We start from the raw sequence: 23,838 nt of genomic DNA, 5'->3' as shown, positions 1-23,838 counted from the left end.
GTGGTGGATATATTCTTAAAAGTCTAACATTTTTAGAATAATCTAGAAGCAGCATTTTAAAGTACCTACAAATTAAATAAAGTGTTTATGTTTTCTTATCCGCTGCAAATATTTGCTTGGCAATATAACAGCGAATTTTATTCAAGAACAAAATTTTATTTTCATAAGAAATTCCTTTATAATAAGTCGTAAAATATTATCGTCGAAGGTTATTTTTAATTTTAATATTTTATTAATAGTACATAATATCTTATTATTAGGATATTTTTAACATTTTATCAGCTCAACATTCATATCTGCGTGTAACTACTTATCTATGTCTTATTTTAACCAAGATTTCGATACATCGAAGAATGATTGTGAGTTGCTTTAATTAAATCAGTTGAAAGGAATAACGTGCTAAAGAGCCTTGGCATTTAAAGATATAGAGAGTGGTAAAATAAAATTCGTAACAATATATGCAAGATGAAATTAATAATAAAGTGTTATTATTCTAAGACAGATTATTTTTACACATTAGCAGCAGTAAACATTTTATAATATTTATAATAACTATAAGATCATTTGTATGCTATGATATCTTATATCTGCTATTGAACAAAATCATATCGAAACGTTAGATAGTTACTAATCTTCCTCGAGAGCACTACCGATAATAGACAACTCTGTGACCTGGAAATAATACGACAATTGTATCTTTCTTACCTTCAAGTAATCGTTAATTCGCGGAAAGATACAAACTAACTCGAACGACATTTCTGGATGGGAATAGAAAACAAAATAGAAAAAAAAGCCTAAGACGATTGTGTCAACTTTGCAAGACGTTAATATTTCAATTGCTACATGGAAAAAGAAGCTCGGTTGCTGCAACCGAAGTTTAGGGATCAGAAAACTCGGTGGCAAGAAATGATACTTCTGTTACCGCGACTGAAAACATTTCGAACAGTTCAACTGTATTAAAATTCGACTGAGACAACTGGGAACAATTGACTGAGCAGAAATCTCCAACATGAATCTTACATATTTCCGTTCCTACAACCGAGTTTTCGTCTAATCCCCGGGCAACGGGAAATTCAATTACACTTAACGGAATTGTTCTTTCCGCGTACGTATCGATCTCATTAACACATTAAAGTAAATACCTGGACATGCGGCGGTGTACCAAGGAGGTACACGACCGCGTCGGCAATGTCCTGAGATAGCAAATGCGGGGCTATTTTGAAAATTGTATCCAATGGTGCTAAATTCGCAGGCAGATCCGTCTTCACCAAGCCGGGCGATAAGCTCTAAAAGAAATAATGACGCGTAATATGAGGCGACGCGATATACGACGGCCAGAATGTTATTTTTTCTCCGATAAGCCTCGGGACTTTTTAATCGCAAATCTTAGATTACGATAACGATTTTATTATGTTCTAATGGTGATGCCCGTCGCACCGAAACAAGAAAAAAAGGAAACATATGAAAATAAAGAACGATAACTCACTGTCACTTTAATCGGCGCTTTCACTGCGGTAAGTTCGTTCCTAATCACCTCCGTCATTCCGGTTATCGCATACTTGCTCGTGTGATAAAGGCTTAATGGAGCTTTCGCAATGCTGGCGTTGTGCCCGGCGGTGCTGCAAATAATAAAAAGCCCGGAAATAACGTAGGTGGATTACGTTTCGACGATTTTACGCGAGAACGTAGATGGCGTAGAATGAAGTTCAGTGTGGTATGCCAAAATGAAACTTCGGTAATAACAATGTTTGTTTCAATAAAACGGACGTGAATTGGGAGGTAAAAGCGTATACTACGGTTATAACGAGCGGCGATACAATGCCCGTAAAAATTTCAAACTCTTATACATTTAAAACGTCATATAGTGGCGGACATATACTTACGTACAGTTAGGAAAATTAAGTTTTATTCGTTGTGTACTTATACATGAAATAGTTAGACAAAAGTCCATTACGTCTTTTGCAAGTTTAGCATAGCATATATTATGAGATTATAGTGTTTATCGATTTACAATAACTAAGAAGTTTCTTGTGTTTGTTTATGACACTGAAGTGTCATATTTTCTGCGGACACGTACTTACGTACACTGTGGTAATACACATAGGTCAAAATTTTTACAATGTAAACAATACTTGTCAGTATCTACCGAGTAATGTAGAGTAGGTAGAGAGACGTGTTATGACAGTGTTGTAACAGCTGTGATGAGCAAACGAAAGAATATAACGCTAGAACAACGTCGGCAAATACAGCAGCTTCGCAAAAATGGGAAGTTTTATTGGAAAATTTCTACAGAGCTTGGGATATATTTGTTATCAAGTTATACAACATATTAAACGTCATGGAACATTGTATATATTTAAAACTTCACACGACTCATAAGACATATTTCATAATTAATATTACATATAATTAGACAATACTGTTTACCTGTTTATATTGATAATGTGTCCCTCGACGTTACGTTCTCTCATCGATTTCGTGGCTTCTCGCGTGCAAATCGCAACGGCTGCCACGTTTATGTCCAGAATCGAGTGGTATTTCTCGGTGGTGCCATCTTGGTGTTGGAGAGAAAAAATTTAATAGTTTCAATAGTTTAATATTAACGGCTGCCAGTCTGCCGACGGTATATCGTTGTGATATGAGAACATTAATATTAACGATATACGTATGTTTATGATTAAAGATGAATGCATGAAGGAAAGCAAAATGTATCATGACAAATTTCAAAATATCTCGGGAAATTCTTAAGCAAAAGAAGCTAGAGTGTTCTGAAAACAAGAGCTATAAAAATATGTAATAAAAAGTAGGGAGTCACGTTTAAAAAATTCCACTTGATCTTGTCCTGACTTTGGCGACACCATCCAAAGTCAAACTGATAAGATTAGTAAATAGATCTTTTTAAAAACCCTACAACTTTTATGCGAAACACTTTTCTATAAAGCCCATATTTTCCGAGATTTTATCCGTACTTATTCCTCGCCCTATATAATATCTAATATCGTCCTTCCAGAATTGTCACATCGACTACATATTTTTATATTCTCCTACATAATTACCTATGATGGTCTCCGGATAAATGACTGCCGCGTTGTTGATGAGAATATCAACGCCGCCGAGACTATTGGCATACTCAAAGGCTTTAAGGATTTCTTCCTCCTTCACGACATCGCACTGGATCGGATGGAAGGAACCTTTAGCGGTCGCCAGTCGTTCGGCGATCTCTCGCAACTTATCAATTCGTCTCGCCAAACCGACGACTTTGAGACCATGCTCGACGAGAGTCGTAGCGATAGCCTCACCGATCCCAGAACTGGCACCGGTCACGACAGCCACTTTACCTATCCAACGATTCATGACAATGCAAGAATAAATCGAATGATTCAAGGACCGGATTCGTACTCCTCCGTTGATACGACGCCAACTGACTCTGCACTCTCTCTATCTCTACGAAGACTCTTTTTCACCGCACTGTAGTGACCAAACCGGTTTTATTAACGCAACTTCTCACGTATTTTCTTCTTTCTACTGGCGCCGTTTGCCAGCTATTTGTTTTGCGATAACTTAAGTGGCGATAACTGAAAGATAAGACGTGTACATGAGCAGATGCGTTTAATATATTATTTTTTAAACAAAATTAGTAGTGAAGCAATGAAATAATAATTAAAGCGATATTTTGCAAATGTATAATTAGGCAATAAAGTCTTTGAGAACGATATTTAGAAAACATATAATTAGGTAATAAAGTCTTGGATAACGGTTCTGTTCCAATATTCATTACCAATATTTATGTTATATAAAATATTGTACAAACGTAAATTGTATAAATTTTCCTTGGTTGGAAAAGGCTAGTAAGAACCAGCGGTAGTAGTAAATATTTGCGAGACTGGAAATATTATTAGATTTAAAAATCGTTGAATCAAAGTTCAGTAGAACAAACTGACTGGTTTATTATAATAATTCATTTTTAGTCGGGCTTAATTACTTACGGTAAAAATTTTATGTTAAAAACGGCCCCTCTAAAATGTTATGTTACTTTGGGGAATGTGTTAAAAAGTACACAAATATAATGATTAAATTAATACATTTACTTTGTCAGCATACTTCGACATTATATTTACGTATTTTTGAACACATATTTATGTACTTTTCACATATTCTCCACGTTAAAGTACAGCAAAAGTGGGCCGGTTTTGACACAAAATTTTTTACTGTACCGAAGAGAGTCGAAATCTATAACCGAAACGATTCGATTCGTTGATCTTTTAAGTCTAATAGTAATTTTCAATCTCGTGATTACTTGCCGGTATCTCTCATCGGCTTCTTTCGATCAAGCTTGTATATTCCGAGAACCTAATTTATATTCTCTCTTGGATCGATTTTTAGATTATCGGCATGCAGCCAAAGCGGCGACAATTGAAACATGCAAATGCCGTCGAAAGCCGCTTCGCAAGTATCTTTGCGTCCGGAATTGTTCGCTTCCTTTATTATGTAACTTTCACCGTATGCGTAATAAATGTTTGCGCTGGCAAAAATTTCGCAACACAGTAATTGCGCAACGATACGTCAACGATAACGGAATTTTCGTAACAAATTACGGAAAAAAGATGTCGTTTCTGGCTGTACGATTGTGCCGGCATGATCAGACGGCACCTCAAGAGATGGCATGTCTCTTCTCCGAGCGTTAAAGACGTTCAACGACTTGAAAAGAGAACATTGCGAGCCAAGGACGGTGCTTACAAGTTTCATCAAGTAATTGACTTCATCCGATCTCGAGGCGGTCATCTCCTTTCGCCGGCGTGCAAACTTAAACAGGCTCAACGGGATAATACGAGGGACGCTCGTTGGAGACATCCCTTTACCGGAAGATTAGCAAACTCGTTACCTCGGTTGGCTTTGCGATCCGCTCCTATTAATGTGCAGCGTGTCACTCTCTGTGCGACGGAAACATACGAAATACAACTCACCAGTTGTATCTACATCTTATATATATATATATATATATATACCAGGTGTATGCATAAGTTTTTTCCGTTTTTTTGGTAAAAAAAAACACGTAATTTTCAAGGGAAATTAATTTTTTTTTAATTCAAAATATTGGTCATCGGCTTCTACACATTTCGCCCATCTTTCAGGTAATTTATGAATACCATGCCAGAAAAACTGCTTGTCTTTTGCGGCAAACCATTCGTCGAGCCATTTTCCAACTTCCTCGAAATTGCTGAAGTGCTGCTCTGCGAGCGCGTGCCCCATTGATGCGAAGAGGTGATAGTCAGATGGCGCCAGGTCTGGGGAGTACGGCGGGTGCGGAAGGATGTCCCATCCAAGCGATTTCAAGGTGTCTTTCACTGGTTTTGCTGTGTGAGACGGCGCATTGTCGTGTAACAAAATCACTTTGCCATGTCTTCTGGCCCATTCCGGTCGTCTTTCGATTAATGCGTGGTTTAAATTAATCATTTGTTGGCGATAGCGTTGTGTATTAACGGTTTCGCCGGGCTTCAAGAGTTCATAATACACAATACCGCTCTGGTCCCACCAGACACAGAGCATGGTCTTCTTGCCGAAGCGATTTGGCCTTGGTGTTGATGGACCGGCTTCGCCAGGTGAAAGCCACGATTTTTTCCGCTTCGGGTTTTCAAAATAAATCCATTTTTCGTCACCCGTCACAATTCGATACAAAAATGATTTCCTTTCGTGGCGTTGAAGCAGCATTTCACAAGTGACTTTGCGATTTTCCATTTGACGTTCATTCAAATTGTGTGGGACCCATTTACCGAGTTTATTGATCTTTCCCATTGCTCGTAAACGTCTGCTGATTGTTTCTTGTGATACATGTAATGCTTCTGCTAATTGCCGTTGAGTTTGAGTTGGGTCATCATCCAATAACTCCTGCAATTGCTCGTCTTCGCATTTTTGTGGTCTACCAGAGCGCTCACTGTCTTTCACATTGAAATCACCATTTTTAAATTGTCGAAACCATGTCTCACATGTTCTAATCGATGGAGCGTGTTCACCATATGTTTCTACCAGCAAACGATGACTTTCAACAGCCTTTTTCTTTTGATTAAATAAGAAAAGCAATGCGTGCCGCAAATGTTCTTTTTCAGGCACAAAACTCGACATGATCACTGAACGATAAAACAAAGACGCTAGTTTTTGGCGGACTCAACTTGTGTGTGTTTGTAGTTTTAAATGTCAGACGAACAAAATGACGTATGTGTCAAATTAATACGCTGCGTACTTTTCGCTGGCACCATCTCTTAGTTAAACCGGAAAAAAACTTATGCATACACCTGGTATATATATATATATTTTTTTTTTCGCAATGCGATTGTTATATAACGCGTTGCAAGCGAAATCAACATGTTAAATAATTACCGCGCGTACGTGTTTTCTTTTGTTGTTGTAATATATGCCGAGGAGGACTGACGTAGATAAACTGTTGTATTTTAGATGTTTTTCAATCGGTGATACCCGGGGATAGTGATTATGTACGATTATATGTCATCGTCTAAAATTATGCATGAATCACGTATGTTTTGCCTATATATGTGGTTGCTTATATAATCATGTCTAAATGATAAGAAATGATGTTATATCATTTAATTAAATGTCGATATCGTGTGCTGTCGAAAGTACAAGTAGCCATTTATTTCGATTGTATTTGCGTATAATTTGCAAACAACAGTGTTTTTTCGCTGTGGAAATATATGATTTATATTTATTTATTCATATGTGGGCCAATTTCACGCATGATCTTTTTTTTCCCCGGGTAATTGATTAAACAGTACACTGGTGACAAACCCGAAATAGACACGTCGGATACGTGAAGAATTTCATAAAATTTGCTTAGATTGTATGGATGAATATGTAAATATGTTTTACGCCGTGCTTTGAAAGCATATTGACTCATTATCGAGTAAGTGAACAACGACATCGACATTCTTCTCGAAATATATTCATGACATTTATCGGGCAAAATTTATCGATCAATCGTAATTCAAGACATGCAAAAAACCAACCGAGTAGACCGAATGCTAATCCTATCGCAGACACCACGACCATGAATTCATAATGTGGCATCTTAATGCCGGTTCTCTCACTTAATGTATATTCAACTAGCTGTTTTACACTTTGTGTAGTTTTGCAACGATGCGGACTTGAATCGCAAATTCTTGCGGACAAGGAAGCTGACGTCACATGCATCGGTTATGTTTCGAGCCCCGGAAAGCGAATGCACAAGCGCACGTAACGGTCAAAAGCGGCGAACAACGATAGCGTATAGAAGGCGGAGGGTGATTTTTGAATAACGCTGATGCTGCCGCCTTCAAGTGCCCTTCGTAGCGGCGAATTTCCGCGTCTAACTTGCTCTCGTGCCGCTTTCCGTTCTCGCGGAACGTCTCTCTCTCTCGCTTGCGCGGCTTTCAGGGACACGTTCGTGAGGCGTAAATTCGGCGAAACATCCGACGGAAAATATAAGAACGCGTCCTAGACACCATTTCCTCGTCCCTTCGGCACAAGAAACCGGCGGAATTCGTCGAAACGAAAGCACAACGGGAGTCGTTAAATGGCAACCCTTTTTCCCAAATGTTAATCCCTATCGTGTAATCGTGACGATTCTTTGTAAAATCTTTCCAACTCTCGCTCCCGAATCGAAATCTTGGATGGTTACGTACGTGTTTATTTAACGGATGATAACACTTGTATGTTAATTTTCTCGTTGCACGTATATTCCTCACTCGTCGGCTGCTCGCTTCAATATACCCGAGGCTGATACGCTCGATAGGCTTTTATAAACTTCCGAGATTAACGTATATGACGATAATTAAGAATAATTCCATGAATTATCGCGAAGATAACGCGGCAAGAAACGTCCGCAATATTATATCGAGCCTGTGAGTTGTTTCGATGTGTTACCTTTTTAAGAGGCTTCGCATTATAAATTACATAAAATATTTGTGAACTATTATGACCCCTAAGTGATTTTACTTATCGCGTCTTCATGAAGAAATATGTTGATCGCGTGGCTTGCTTTATCGGCGTATTTTGCTGGTTGAGAATTGCGAAAGATTATTTTATCGATGACTTGAAAATAAAACTCGTGGAAAATAAAGTCTCGCATCATCATCGATATTAGAAATATAATTTCTGCTTGCACTCTTCCATTACTCACGATGACTAGACGCTATCGCTGAATAAACACAACCTTAACTCACTGAAATATTCCGAGTGCAAAACTAACGAATAAGCGTGACTCTCGAAATTCTCGCGAATGTAACCGCCGATTTTAGCGAACGGCGTGTTACGTAAAAAAGATGTACGTGAGATCGAACGTTGCAGATCCGATGGAAAATTTTATGCACCATGGCATGCGCGAGTAAAGAAAAATCGAGCGCTTTCGAGCGCCTTTGGTGTGAAAAGGGGGAAAAATAAGTTGAGTCTACGAGGAGCGATCGATTCAATCGTGGAAATTTCTTTTTCTATTGTGTGTGTGCAATGTGTGCAACATTGACGATCAGAACGAAAAGAGATAAAGAACGCGATAAAACAAGCGTTGGTATGTTTGACATCGTCAGAGTGTCTCGGCAAAAATTTAACAACAATGGCAGAAGAGGAAGAAGTGAATAATGAAATTTACATAATTAACCGCTGAATAATCAGGAATTCATCAGAATAAATCGTGAGCGGCATCACGAGACACGTTAACATTTTCAGTTACTTTAGAAACTTTCTGCTCAGCAACTCACAAGGACAATTTCTTTTTGCGGCCCGCCGCCGGAAGCGCGACGAAAACTTTCCCCTGGAGAAATTTCACACGCGAGGCGAGATATTTATAGCAAAGAAAAAAAAAAAGGGAAGAAAAAGGAATGGAATAGAGAGTAATGTGCAATCTCCTTGCGGGATTGTCTCACAAAAAACCTACATGAGTATGCATGTCCGTTTAATAGCACATTGTGCATGATGATGTTCGCGTACGACGAGCGAGGGAAAAAAGTAGGATGCATTTAATCGCAATTAATTCCATCTCGTTTCCGGATTTTCGCAGCCTGTTGGATCCGCGGTGCAGAAACAAGCGGAGAGCGCGCACTCGCTAAATAAAATTAGTGTAATAAGGTTCGTATTTTATCCGAATTCGTAGCGACTTCTCACAGCTGAAGCAATAAAAAAACAAATAAAACGTATAATATACAACGAAAAGAGTAATTTCGTAAAATCGATCGTCGAAAAATTCATCGAATTTGAAGAAATTTATCTCTTCAATTCGATTCACTTCAGTGTGCGAAAACTCGACTTGACGAGTCTCAAAGTCGGAAGGAACGCAATAACCCGTTTCTTACTAATATTTATGAGCTCAAGAATTTTTCTTTACTTTAGAAATATATCAGAACTGAATTACGATTATCGCTATTATCGCGAATGCTTACATAGCGATTTTCCGACAGTATCCTTCGCCTTGAATGGAATCTGTAAGAAGATTGCCTTTGTACGTGCCGTGTCGGCATGCTCGTGATGTCAGCATATATGACTGCGCAGAATGACATTTTAATCTATTCTGCGATGTCAAGAATATTCGACTCGCTCACTCCTTGATATTTTTGGTTGCTTCAAAAAAAACTTGCCGCGCATGCCCTTCCTACCCGAAGCTACTCCGCTCTACGATAATTAACTTGTTTTCTTCCTCGATGTGACTTGATTTTTGCAGCTCGTAGGACTACGAGAGACGACTAAGGGAAATGGGAAAAGTAATTAGCGGCGACGCAAAACAACACGAGGCCGCTCGACTGAGAGCCCCGACGGTATAACGGAGAAAGTAAGAAATGGATGACTCGCGAAGATTAGGTACGGATAGGAAACGACAGCACGGAGATCTCTGCTCTGGAGGACGAAGGATTAAAAATCCACGAGTAGATCGCTCGGGATTGAAGGTGGATTACGTGGGCAAACGCGTGACGCACGCGAGCGGAATCGCCGGCGAGACGTGCGTTACGTTCTAATCGCTACTTTAAACGTCCGGCGGTATCAACGAAAATTTGAAAGAATCGTGCATTTTATCGTGAAATAAATAAACAGCCAGTCTGTGGTGCGACTGATTTGTTTTTTTAATTTGCTTCGCAGCGTTATTTCCTGATGGCTGTGATTGTGTTATAAAGTTATATTCACGTTGTTCTTCAAATTATTACGGCAGCTTGCACGCTGATGGATGCACTGTGCGAATATAAAGAAAACTCGTTAAATATGTTTGATATATACGAAAGTAGAATATTCGATCTGAAAAGCTGATCGATTTGCTCGAAGTCATTTTTGCTGTATACAAACTATTATCCAAGACAGGTAAATAAATGTAGAATGTAGATGTAAGACAGGTAAACAGATGCAGAACAATTCCTTTCTTCCTTTGTCACTATAACAGAAGGCAGTTAGCTTAATTGAAATTTGAATGTTGTCTAATGATATATACACTTTAGGTCTCGACGCTTTTTGAAATGCGAATTTCTTTTGAAAAAGTTTTAAAAGTCTTAAAAGCAGCATGAGTTCTAATCGCTTACTTGACATCTTAATACGTTTACGTTACACGTGCTCTCTTTATGCTTCTGATAACAGTTAACGATTACTACAGATATGCAGGATGCGTAACCATAAAATTTCAATATACGTGTAACAACACAATAATAATTATGTGTTATAATTATATATCGTACTATTTCGATTATTAAAATATTTTTACGTATTTTTAATTTTACTTCATAAAAAAATTATATGAAACCCTTTTATAATGAGTATTATTAGACGCACCTTAATTTTTTACATTTCATTGACTTCCGGGGACCGGCTTTATAATACGGCTCTATCGATCGCATTATGTTAAGGAACCATTGATCTAAAATTCTATTACAAAATATATTTTTTATGACATCATTTCACTCGGCTATTACAATGACTTTGACAAGTATAAACCCGCTCTGGTTGCATCATTGATAATGACGGAAATAGACGTGTTTTGAGTGTGCGTGTCGATTGAAATTTAGTTTTATTTTTATTTACTTGTAACTTGAAACTTCAAATTCTCTGCTTACTAACGGAAAAATAAATTTATTTTTGTTAATATTAATATTATTTACAAAAAATATGGGTGAAACAGATGTCTCAGAAGATTACAAAAAGCAGGCAAAAGCGCTGAGGTGGCTAGCGTAGCATTGAAATTATTCCAATCGAGTGAATATAAAATGAGTAACTTTTCTTCACCTCCTAACCTGTATTCCATTAAAAAGTTTAAGTGCGTCTCAAAATACGACCTGCAGATACATAATATAGCAGCACGTTTTAAATCGAAAAATGACGGAAACAACTTCGCTCAACTTTTTGATGTAAATATTCCATCGTGCGACGTGTGAAGTTCAGAGCGCTCTTGTAAAGTTATAAAACATCGTTATCCACTATTAAATACAAAATATAACCGACCCAGGAGGACTGCCGTAGCCGATATAACGGGAACCAAAGGCGCCATTTCTCGTATTGTCGCGCTCGTTTCTCCCAGTCCCAAGCCGCATTATCATACCGCTCGTCGAGATTGGTATTGTTGTCCGAGGTGCGACGGTGGGCAGAGCGAGATATCCCCAAGTTCCGGAGCGCGATACTTCGCCGCCTTCGCGCGGAAAGTTTAGCACGCTTTTCCAAGCCCGTATGTATGGTATCGCCTATCTCTCGTTTCTCACGCGCAGATCCACACAAAAGGGAACAGAGGTATCTCGTCGAGTGGCCGGCCGACGCGATCTGATGTCCGCAGTTCTCCCGATTTCCCGAAATATCGATGGCGTTGATACGCGCGAAACGTTCCGCGCGAAGTCCAATGAGATCTCTCCGGTTCGCGGCGAATGTCGGAACAAACGAGTCGAAACTTCACATAAGAGCCGTGCTCGAATTTTCCCGTTCGTCGAGAAATTCGAAATGATCTCAACGTCTGGGCCGAGGAGAGAGCATTCCTAATCGGAGTGTTGTCCGTCGTTTAAAATCGAGATCGCGGGACGCCCCGTGCATTCGGCGAGACGGGATGAATTTCGCATCGGAAGGGCGAGACACACGTTGGGGCTGTGTAATCCTGCTCGGAGGTGCCGGAAATTGCGAGCTCCGTCGGCGGATCGGAGACATTCTCGATGACGAAAGCGCGCCATTGTCCCGAATATCCTCCTATCTTCCCGATCTTCTTAATTTATTATTTTCCCTCTGCCTTTGTTCGCGACCTCGGACAAACTCAACGAAACCGGGGAACTCACCGTCTGATCGCGCGAATGTTGCAAACTGTCGTTTGGGGATAACTGAATCGAGTTTTCCAAGGCAAACCGCGCGTTTAAAAGCCGTCCGCGAAACCCCGTTTCTTGATGTGTTACGTCTCAAGAGCCTTGAAGAAAATACTTTGTCATTACACAAGCAAATTAGCGCGTAGCTGCGATATTTTTGTAGACGCATGTAATATTTTTGTACGAGCGTCACTTCTCAATTATCGTCCGCGTAATTCGCGTGGAAATGACAGGTTGCGTAATAGCGAATTGCAGAAACGATAGCTACACGAAGGATAGCTATTAGACAACAGCCATCAGTGAAAAATAATGTCTCACGAGCGTATAAGAATGAAAGGAGAAACAAAGTTCAACAAGAAGCGGGAAAGATTTATATGATCCGGAAACGAATTATCTCTCTGCGATTAAAAGTGTTCCCACGACATATTCGTTGCGGATACAATGACGCGTGAAAATATGTATTTTTAATCATCCGATTCTAAGCGCAACTCCACATAGAGTTCAAATGATATGTATCGATTTTTCTATTCTCTATGTTTATATCTACATGTTTAGTTCTATTAAAAATATCGTATTCTTGTTATTGAAGAAATTTCCTGAATTGAGAGGAAAAATATTGGATAAGTGGAACAATATCTCAAGATTGTGATTTTTAGTTTGAAAATATCGCTCTTTCCATGTATCCCCCCCTCCCCCTCAGTTCATGAAAATTATTCCTGAATAACAGGAAATGATATTTTTAGTGGAATTATAGAATATAGAATTTTTTCATATAAGCGAATTTTGTATTTATATAAGATTTGTATATTTTTACTTGTATGTGAGAATACGAGTCTTGAATTGATACTAAACTTTTCCTCCTTGCGGATTTTTTTCCCAGACTGTTTGTATTATTTAACAGTTTAACATTATATAAACAGTGCAATTACTGCAGCGCCATTATTGCGTGTTATGGTCGTATATAAATACTTGCTAATTTATGTTTACGTGTAAATATTTGCTAATTTATATTTGTATGTAAATATTTGCTAATTATTTGCCTGTATGAAGATTATTTACCTATAAGAAAGATAGGGAGAATATCAAACGCTTTTCTTCGTTTCCTTTTATTGAGTCACAGCGGAGGACGCGCGCATAATCGTACGAAATCCGAATTCGCGATACGATGAATTGGATTATTAACGCGCGCGCGCGCACACACACACGCATGACACGTCGCTTTGCAATGGAGAAATCCGTTTATCTGGAGGGCTCTCGCTCACGAAAGATTGACACGCAATTATATCACGTCCGATACGGTCTCCCGCATCGAAAATTTGCCGCTATAGAATCTGCTGTCATTGCCGATCAAGGCCGCCAGATACCTCGTAATCATCGCTAACGAAAACAATATCGACGATAACTTTTAGCGTTGTCTATTGCTAATGCGACACCGCCTACCATCGGACTTGAAACTTTCAATTTCAAATATTTGCAATATCACTGTTGCGGGTCAGAAATGCAGATAACTACGTGTGAGGAAATGTCCGACACGCTCGGGGGAACAACGTTACGTAATATAACAGTGTTATCGCGTATAATTTCGCGAGACACACATCGTAGATCATTTTTCGCCGAATGACATGTATTTAATATTTATGTACAATATTCCCAAGAAATCTTCTTCATCTGTCGCCAGGAATTGTGCGGGATACGAAGCGACAGAAATATATGTATGTAATATGTACACCTATGAGATACCTCTACGCAGGAACATCCCGTTCTGGAAATTCTGATCCCTCAGGAGGGACGTGCGCGGCCTTAGCACAAGCGGCCCCGGCATATGGTCATCCCGTGAGAACGAATGGCACGCGTTTCCTCTGAAATCCCGGTATAAAATAGCCCCCGCCTCGTTACCCCCGTCGTGATTATTCCGTTGCGAAATTCCGTGTCGTCCGCGCCGCTAAATCCGGTCTTCATCGCGCCGGAAAATGACGAAAGAGCGAAAACGTCGATAACGAATCACCCGTCATGAGTCACGGCAATCGCTACGCTATTTTCAATAATACCAAACCGTCTCTCCAACTCTGATCTACTAATAAACTGTTTACAACTTTGAATGATAAAATTAAACTCATAACATGTTTAAGCGGAGGAAACAGGTTTTATTGGAACAGCGAGAAGAATTTGTTACACGGAAAAATCATTTTGCTGATATAGCGAAAGCTTAGACCTTGCGACTGCAATGAAATGTAGTTCGCGTAAGCAAATTATTTCATGTTATTTATATATCCAGAAAATAGCAACTAATCTTTCTCTCAACGAATCTTTCTGCCATCCGAACGAATTTCTTTCGCTGTCGCTGCAAACAATTTGCCGTTCTGGCTTTTTCTCTCCGTACGGCTTCACGTATAAAATTAAACACGCGTAATTTCATACGATCACAGTAGACTTGTAATATAATTGCATTTTTTATTTCCATTCTTTTCTCCACACCCATATGTACATGTGTGCTGTTATTAGTTCTTAATGATCACGTGCTTGTAAGTCAAGCGGGGCATTAATCAGGTTTCAACAATCGCATTCTTTCGCAGGATCGACTTTCGTGCAAGACGGTAAAAGAATGCGCGGTACCGCGACGCGATTCCGTACGCGCAGCTGGATCGCGTTGCTGGGAAACTTATGGCGACTGGGGCGAACGTATCCGCGGGTAATTTTGACCATTGATACGCGTCAACCCGACCGACAGTGAGAAACGTCGTCGCGATATTTCCGGCGGACAACGGGCGTCCGGCCCGTTTCCGACAACCAGGCGACGTAGTTTACTTTCGGATGCGGATTTATTTCGCTCGCGTACTCNACCCCCCCCCGAGTGGGGGGGGGGGGGGATTTATCCTGTCTTTCTTGGGAAAAAGGCCATTAATCTTAGATAATCCTTCCCCGTGCGTTGTTCTTGCGGACCATCGCGCTGTGTATTCCGTGCCAAAGCGAAACTATTATGCGGACGTCCGAAATTCTTAAGCGTTCCATTTCGTACGAGCACGCGCTCGGATTTGGATCGCGCTCGGTTCGAAAAGGACTTCGGTGAAACTGTGTGCGTGAATCACAACGTTGTTAATAATCTCGAGGACGATTCGTATGTTACACCGACGAATTTCGTCGCAACGGCAGTTGCGAATGCGTCGTGTATCTTTCGAGAACCCCATTCGTCGGATGAATTTTTTCCTCTGGAGGATCCGAGGGGAACCTGCGGGTATGCATCCTTGGGAAACGGGAGCGACATTCGGTATCGCGACGAAGCGACGTTCTGCCGCGAGTTCTGTCATTATACCGCGCTTGACCGGTTGAAATGCGGACAGGCGCTCCCGATTGATCGATTGCTTGCTGGAGAATCCTTTGCTAAGAACGCATTAAGGATCGCATGTCACTCAGCACTTCCGCCGGGCCGGTGCATTTTCAAAACAGAAGGAAATGGTCCGAGAGATTAATAGTGGACCGCAATTTAATCGTTTATTATTGCGTTTGCAATTGACGAAGAATCAGAAACGAGCAAGATACCCCGGTCGAAATTTTAAATTCTGTCTTCAAGAGGAGGAAATGGAAATACGTTCCTTTTTTGTAGTATCAAAGCACAATAGATTCTTTAATACTACAAATGAGGATGGAAAATCTCCAGAGTCTAAATGTTAGTTCCACGTTAAGTCTTCAAATGGGGAAGACTTCTTGGGTAATAACTTCCCCATTAATAGCAAAGAAAGAGCAACAATACAAGACCTTTGAAGACTTAGTGCAGAACTAAATTAGACTTAAAGGGGGACTAAAATTTCGTCTCGGATACATTATAAGCACAAATTCGAATATATCATTGATATTTTATTCTAGGAAAATTAATATTTCTATATATATGTATATGAATGTGCATTTCGCAGTCATCGACATCGCGATGAAAGCACCCATAAAAGTTCGAGGACTCACTGCGAGAAAATTCGAAAAATCCGTGAAAAATTTGGCGAACGTCGGAACGATCGATCGTCACGTCCATCGTTCGAACGTTGGATCAGTGTTCGCGCGTCTGCACGAGGGCTCGCATTTCCTCGATAATCGTAATAGTAAGCGAAATTACAGGCGGATTCGCCGGCGTTAGATACGGCGGGATATCGGTGAATCCTGCGAAATATAATGATCGAGAGATGAGTCAAGAAGACAGAGAGAAAGGGGGGCGCAAACTGGTGGGGGTTGACAGCGGAGGGCGGAAAGTGCTGCGTTTCCACCCTTCGTCAGCTGTCCCGTTCGGAGCAGTCAGTGCGCGTCGTGGCTTCGCCACGTGCTTCTCGCGATCCCACGGCACCCTGCGCGATCGCAACGGGTGCCTTCTGTCATGTCCTCGTGACGATGATCAACGGGAACAACTAGAGAGAGGGAGACGGTTCTACCTAATGCACCTGTCCAGCTTTGAGGATGTCGAGGACACCTTCGCTGTCATCGTGACCACGTGTCAGCATTAGCTTCCCGACGGCTTCAGGATATCAAGAACACGTGCGCCTGGTGAGTCTTGGAAAAATCTCGCATGTCGAAACTCCCCGTGAAACTGACGAGATTCTTTTTGCAATCTCGATTTAGCGCTGCAATCGGACAATGCAGACGCAATCGGTAATGTTTTATTTGAAAACTACTGAAAACGGCACGTTCTCAAAAATTTAAATATTTGTCTTATTAAGAATATATATATATATATATATATATATATATATATATATATATTTCTTCCTCGACCAATGAGAATTCTTTGATCGTTAATTAATTACGATTGCTATGTACCGATTGGAAACAAATTTACATTTCGTGAGGAAAAGGCAGCGTGCGTGTTTCGTTTCTATAAATAACAAATAATTCGTGACGATGCGCAAGTTCGCTCATCGATTCGCGAGCGCTACAGATTTCGAAAGCTCATCGAACTCCGTGAGAGCAATTCTCTGATTCGCGGGATCGAGTGTTTTTTTCAATCTCCCGTGAAAATTTGGTACGATTCCTCAATGTCGCCAGGCACGATAACATTTACGCAACGCAATGTCGGCGTTCGTTCGCGTTTTCTTCATATCGCAATTCCATGTGTATTATACCGTTATTAATATCCTGCGCCGCGTATTAAAGTTTTAATTGCCGCTCAAGCGAATAACGGAAGTGTGCACGTTTGTAAGCGCGAAGCGTAATTTGATGGGACATATTTGACAAGCGAGATGGACGTAAAACAGTGCTCAACGTTTACGAAGATCAGAATCCTTTCCTGTTCGAGACGGATATTCGTACGGTAGAAGCCAATAAAAACGGATGAAACGGACGATGTGCAAATACAAGTGCTCGTTCGAAAGTAAAGAGAGAAAAAGAGAAAAAGAGGGGGAGAGGCTTACTTTTGAAACGTTCGGTAATACGCGCACTTGGCGAACTGATCCGTATTTCCCGTCGAGGATTGAATCGGCGTTTTTCCATATAAATATTTCACATTAGCTGGCTGTATCTGCATCGAACGCAGTTGCACGCGATCCGCGTCGTGAAACTGGAATTTTTTTTCTGAAGTTACATGCACGATTATAATATAAGCGCGCGCATTGTTGCTTTCGCGCCTGTTGTTTTCGCGCAACGAGACGAAAGCAGACGAAGGATAATTTGTTTCCCTGTATCTCTGTGTCCGTCGAAGAACTCGCAAAACACGCCGGCGAAATGAAGCTTTTCCGGGGGGTAACTCGAGAGGAGATCCGTTCCGTCCACGAGGAGGCGAACGAGAGGCGGGCGGAAGGGGAGGGAAGAGGGAACAAAGTGCTAGGAGAGCTGATCGCGGAAAAGTTCGGTAGCGAGGATAAAACGCCATTGGCTAAACCGATAAACATCGGAAAGCTTTAGTCACGTTGAAAAATGCGCCGCGCCGAGATTTCGCGGCGAGGGAGATCCCGTAAAAAGCGATGCCTCGCACGCAGCGATAGCATCCCCGTCTCCCCCGGCGAGAAGCTTTCCGCACTTTGTTCGAGTATTTCCCGCCGCCTGAAAATACATTTATCGGCTCCCATTCACGAGAAAACGCCTATCCCGCCGCGACCGGCGATACGGCGTGGAGCCGCCGCCGCGATCACAAACGAGCCTCGCTTGAGAATACACGAGGATAGTCATTTCCACGCTTCGCCGGCGAGCATCATAAATCGTACCGATACCGATCCCTTCTTAGGCAGTGAATCGTCACAAAAGGCGCGGGAATGCGCGCGCTCACGTCGTAACCTGCCATGGAATATTACGACCGTGAGTTCACCGGGGGTGGATCGGGGGATTTGCAATATGTATCCTCGACACGAGTAACAGACAAGCGCCGACGTTCTTTTCGTCTTTACGTCTCCAGTTCTTCGACCGATCGTGTTGAATTTTTGTTTTAGCCACGAGGAGCGTATACGGTATACACAAGGTGTCTGAAATCTTTCTCCGTGGTGTGCAGGTAGAACAAAAGAAATTCGACGGAAGAGTCGATTTTGCAATAAATTCGCAATAGTTAATGAGGAGTTAATTTATATGAGCCGATGATCGCATGGGCAACGGTACAATCACGTTACATTCGTTATTTCTTACGTTGTTTACTAACGTTGATAAATAAGATGACACCTGTCTCGGTCCACTGTTTCCACGATTTTTCAAGAAATCATTTCTTCCATTGATTGCCTTGACAACGGCCCGGAGTAAGTCCGTCCTCAACGATCGTTTAGCTCCGAAGTACTCCGCACTCAAAAGATCGATTATCTAAGGACCTTCATCCTCTTTAAAATGTTTTTATCGGACACTTTACTCTTTATTTGATAATTAGTAGAAACTATCGGTGAGATAATTTTCTTACAAAATTATATTTTGTCACGAAGCGTTATTTTGTAATGTTCCAGTTGAACATAATGCGAAAGATCGCCGTGAGGGAAGAAATCGTATTTATTCGTGAAAATTACTCTGTTTGCGACTCGTTAGCGATTCGCCTTGTTGAACTCGTTTTTCCTATTATCTCTGACTAAATTTTACATTCGTCGGTAATAATAATATAAGTTGTTTACCAACATTCTGATATACCTATTCGATGATATAAGACAACGTGTTCTGGATTAGCAGAACTATAGTGTCAAAGCTGTATAAGTTGTATTTATAAACATTACAGCACACATCACAAATTTGCCGAGCTTTTCAATATTGTATTAACCTTCCTGAAAATATGGTCACGGATCAATTACCTTAAAATCTTAAAACTGACCGAAGAACCTGGCGTAAAAAACAATTCGGTGGGAGCGAAAGTGATTAATAATAAACGACTGTATGAAAACACAGATATTTACTCGCAAAGTTGCCTTTACATGATCAAAACGCTGAACAATTTGCTTTGTCAAGCATAAAGAGATAGAAAACAATAGATATGTCGCTATATAGAGCCACTAAAGAAGCGATAGAAGACCATATCACACGCCAAATAGAAACAAAAGGGTGATTAGCATCACGAGTTCTCCAAATTGTTGTCGCTGTTGCTACCGTTCGGCTGGTGATCTCCTTCGATGTCCTCGCTCGGCTCCTGATGTTCCGCGTCGTGTTCCGTCAGCCCGAGATTCTCGTCGCACCGGTGCCTGTCGTTTTCCACTTCCTCGATCGGATGCTGCCGCGCTTGTTGCGTGCTACGGGCTCGCGACGAAGACCTGTCCCTCGATCTTCCGCGCGCCTCTCTTCGCCTGGGTTCCCGACGAGACGGTGCATTCGCTAAAAAGTGTTTCTAGATTTTAAAAACGCGTGACGTTCGTTCCGGTGAAAAAAAGAAAATAGATTAGATCGAGGCCATTGAGACACCGCCACAGCCACCTTGAGAGATGCCCCGGGAAGAATAATTTTCTTAACATTGTATATTAAATTATTAGCGATCAAATTTTTTCCTTCTCAGCCTATTTCCGCAAAGCTGAAAGCCGTTACAACGTTGCGCCAAATGTCGTTGGGAATCGGGTAGTTAAGATTACAGATTAAGAGTTAGGGAAACACACACATACACACAGTGAATCTAATTCTCGAACAGCGTGTGTCGAACGCGAGGACATGGAAATCGAAGAGATCGAAGTCGCGCGATTCTCCGATGTCTTAGGTAAATGTAATTGAAATAACCTCGGGAAACGCGCTTCCGGTTCACGTCGCGATCGCTCCCGTCGGAGAGGTCGGAGGACTCGAGTTCTCGCTTGGATACTCTCGGGCGCTGCGCTCGACGATTGAACGACACGGGCGACTCCTCCCTACCGTGCACGACATACCGTTCGGACGACTGAGCCTCAAACTCCTCGTCCTCGTGAGAACGTTTTCGCTGCGGACGTCAGAGATTAGAGATCGCGTGCGTTTTGCTTGGTTGAATATCAATCGCTCGGGAGAAGAAAAATAATGATTAGATAATAAATTACAAAAGAATTATCAATCGTTGATATCGTTCTCAATGTAAAGAAGGACGATTTATTTTATCGTAACATCGTACATCGCAATTTAGATGTTTTGTAGAAAACATCGAGGTCTCGCGAGTTGTTCTATTCTACTTTCATTCTGCGTTTCATAAGAAGGAAGAAATTAAAGTTTCACAGCGTTGGGTTACGCCACAATGACTCTCGTTAACGTTTACCCCGGACTCCTTCGGCTCAAAGTGTAAGGATACCCATTATTTAAATTAGAGAAATCTCCTTACAGACACTTTGTATAATTATTAAAAAATACCAGACTGTTTTTTTCTACTGTGAGTGAACTTCTCATTTATATTTAACGGACCTTTAGGAACACGGATGATATACTGCCGTTAGAATATTAATATTGTCAATATTAATATTATTTGCGGGAGGATAAAATTGTTCAGTTTGTAACGCACGTACCGAATATTTTCAGCCAATTATAAACGGTGAATCTATTTTCTACACTTAAAACCGATCCTTGAATCCCAGTAATATTCGATTCTACTTGTTATGTAAAGATATACCGCCAGGAGTCGAACCTGGACATTCCCTATTTTCCAAACAGAAAATTGATTAACGCCGATTGTTGCGAAAAATGCCGTCGAAGCCTCGGTGGCCGAATAGTAGGTAAAGCCGTCCCCATCCAGAAAGTGGAGAATGTCCAGGTTCGACTCCTGAAGCTGAGGCAGTATTTCTCGCAACATAATAAGTGGAATCGAAAATGATTTTCTAATTAATTTAGCAATTGGACAAGAGGGTTTTTTCAGGGAAATTGAATTTTAATAACGTTACTGGGACTCGAGGATCGGTTTAAGCGTGGAAGATAGATTCACCGCGTACGATTGGTTGAAAATATTCAGCACGTGCGTTACAAGCTGAACAATTTTATCCTCCCACACAAATAATATTAATACTGACAATATTAATATTCTAATGGCACTGTATCATTCGTGCTTTGCTCCTAAAGAGCTCGTTTCTTCAGTTGGTTGGACTAAAAAAGAAGGAGCAGTACTTTTTAATATTTTCATTTATGTAACCAAGCAGTAACTTCTGCCTAATGTGGGTATATATGTATGTGGCAAATATATTGAAATGTCAATAAAAATGTAAAAATATGTAAAAGTCACTGTAGTGGAAAAATATTTTTTTAATAATGCTACTTATGCTCACCTTTTGATCTCGAATAGTTGCGTAAGCTTGTTTATTGCGCGGTGACCGGTTTTTACTCTTCGCCTTATCACTGTGTTTAATAATTTCTCTCCTCGAAGTATACTTTTTTCTGCATTCATAAACAATTAACAGATAATTATCGGCCATTTATTTCTTTATTCCTATTTCATATCTAAAGATCTTATAGTAATCATTGTGTAAATTTGCAGGTCTTTATATAAGTGAACATTAAATATGTAAACGTTAGCATATCATCTATGCATTATGTACAAGATAATCGTAGCATATATTTGTAAAAGATATTTTTTAAACTTATATAATAGGGTTCACGTGACGATAAGGTATAATGAATAATTTAGCATCGATGTTTCCTTAATCGGATGCCAAAATATGCCGACGGCAAACTTGATAAGCGTCGATTACGTAAAGACAATGAAATGTTATCTTACAGAAATTGACGCGATTACGCTGCTCTTTTTAAATTTCTCATACATATAGATCTTATGTAAATGTTAATACGATATAAATATGAATGCGATGATTGTGCGCTACTTTATTTTATCGTATCTAGGGGAACATTTAACCGAGATCCATAAAAATGTTTCCGCTTTTTGTGTCTTTCGAGACCTCCGAATTTCGTTGAAAAGATATAAAAATGTTCTCTGAAATGTTCCTGGTCGGAGCGTTGACACATTCGGTATGTACAAGCTGCAGGATTCCTGTATCAGGCAAATATTCGCGCTAACCGATAATTAGAAACGTTATTTTGACATTTTTTAGTAATTTTTCTTACTTACTGAGCAACGCTCCGATTCATTTCCGCGCATACTCTCACTGTGTAAAAACATTTATAGATCTGTGCGACCAATAATGACGTAAAATTTGCAGAAAAAAATCAATATTCTGTCGACAAAGTTTTCAAAGTAGTAGTGGCATTCCTTTAAGGAAAATATCGCACGATGCTACGACGACGTACTTGCGTTTCTGCGTTCGAATAGGGGATCTCGAGTCGTCGATCGACGTTCGTACGTCGGACTTCAGTTTCTTCTCTTCACTCTTTTGATTCTTGTTAGCCGGTTCCTTTACGGATGAAACAGGAGCGGGACTCATAGTGGCTAGTACCTTGTAACGTCCGCTTCTATGTCTCAAAAGTCCGGCGTTCACCGCGTGTTTTAATGCTCGATGCACCTGAGCGGTCAATGCAATGTATAAGGTATCTCACTGAAATTTTAGGTTTGTTCTTTTCAGCTGATCCGGGGCTACATTGGACCGGTTCAAGCTAGTTCAAGATAGCGCAGGCGATGTAAAAATATACATGGATCTAAAAAGAACGGCATAGTGCAGTAGCCGATAGATTTGTTAGACTCATACTTTTCGAAAACTCGACATTTGAAAGAAGGTTATTTTTTTTACGATAAAAACAAATCTGTTTTATATTTTCTAATGAATTCAGTTGGTTGATCGTTATATATTAATTAAATCAATCAGAAAATACTTATTTTATATTTTTTTTACATTTGACACTTATACCGTTTATAATGCCTGTAGTCTGTAGACTACATTCTTGTAGATTCCGTCCTCATCACAATCTTTCTTCAAGTGACGGTGACAAATATATCTGAAATTTCTCGGGTTAATGCGAGTCCTACACAGCTTGTTCTACCTTTGGACCTAACAGGTAGTTCATTGGCTGCGCTAGTTCAGGTGTCACCACTACAAAGCACGCTTTCCTCGCGACAGTTCAGGTGAAAAGAACACTTTAGCGCAAACTTTGTGAACTAGTGCAGCCAGCTAAAAGGAACAAACTAATTACCTCCTGCTTTTTATCGGCTAGATTTGACAGTTTATAACAGCTCTCTAGCGAGCTTGCGACAAATTGCGGGGAAAATCAAACGTTGTGTTTTCCATTGAAAACC

At 40.4% G+C, this 23,838-nt stretch overlaps 3 protein-coding genes across 3 annotated transcripts in view; 1 reads left to right on the top strand and 2 right to left on the bottom strand.

Annotated features, from left to right (window-relative positions):
* Nucleotides 1-521: 521 nt before the first annotated feature.
* LOC106745642 (dehydrogenase/reductase SDR family member 11-like) lies at nucleotides 522-7,781 on the bottom strand. The gene is made up of 6 exons (XM_014621446.1): nucleotides 7,674-7,781; nucleotides 3,057-3,575; nucleotides 2,428-2,554; nucleotides 1,487-1,619; nucleotides 1,143-1,286; nucleotides 522-672 (listed from the first exon to the last, which is right to left on the bottom strand). Exons 2-6 carry the CDS (start codon nucleotides 3,352-3,354, stop codon nucleotides 628-630), a joined length of 747 nt encoding a protein of 248 aa, XP_014476932.1. The 5' UTR covers nucleotides 3,355-3,575; nucleotides 7,674-7,781; the 3' UTR covers nucleotides 522-627.
* Nucleotides 7,782-16,693: 8,912 nt separating this feature from the next.
* Nucleotides 16,694-23,838, top strand: part of LOC106745643 (gamma-aminobutyric acid receptor alpha-like) — a 32,303-nt gene continuing 25,158 nt past the window's right edge. The window contains exon 1 of the mRNA XM_014621447.1: nucleotides 16,694-16,817. The gene's annotated coding sequence lies outside the window, so the exon portion shown is untranslated. The remainder of the gene's footprint in view (nucleotides 16,818-23,838) is intronic.
* The window catches only part of LOC106745645 (pre-mRNA-splicing factor 38B-like), a 27,773-nt gene continuing 23,552 nt past the window's right edge, over nucleotides 19,618-23,838 (bottom strand). Inside the window, exons 2-5 of the mRNA XM_014621450.1 lie at nucleotides 22,899-23,110; nucleotides 21,923-22,031; nucleotides 20,430-20,622; nucleotides 19,618-20,036 (exon numbers count right to left, since the gene is read on the bottom strand). Coding sequence (XP_014476936.1) covers nucleotides 19,780-20,036; nucleotides 20,430-20,622; nucleotides 21,923-22,031; nucleotides 22,899-23,032 — 693 coding nt within the window. The 5' untranslated portion in view covers nucleotides 23,033-23,110 and the 3' untranslated portion in view covers nucleotides 19,618-19,779. The remainder of the gene's footprint in view (nucleotides 20,037-20,429; nucleotides 20,623-21,922; nucleotides 22,032-22,898; nucleotides 23,111-23,838) is intronic.

The sequence above is a fragment of the Dinoponera quadriceps genome, unplaced genomic scaffold (genome assembly GCF_001313825.1).
Source record: "Dinoponera quadriceps isolate SergipeBrazil2010 unplaced genomic scaffold, ASM131382v1 scaffold1813, whole genome shotgun sequence".
Classification (NCBI taxonomy): Eukaryota; Metazoa; Arthropoda; class Insecta; order Hymenoptera; family Formicidae; genus Dinoponera; species Dinoponera quadriceps.
Note: the sequence above shows the minus strand (reverse complement) of the source record. Positions and strands in the feature narration are given on the sequence as shown.

Bases quoted from the DNA above. Each gene is read 5' to 3' on its own strand.
- LOC106745642 (XM_014621446.1), bottom strand. From the start codon at position 3,354: ATGAATCGTTGGATAGGTAAAGTGGCTGTCGTGACCGGTGCCAGTTCT. The intron at 1,287-1,486 runs GTGAGTTATCGT...TATTTCTTTTAG, and splicing joins AAGCGCCGATTAAAGTGACA to AGCTTATCGCCCGGCTTGGT. The intron at 673-1,142 runs GTATTTACTTTA...TATTATTTCCAG, and splicing joins GTACACCGCCGCATGTCCAG to GTCACAGAGTTGTCTATTAT.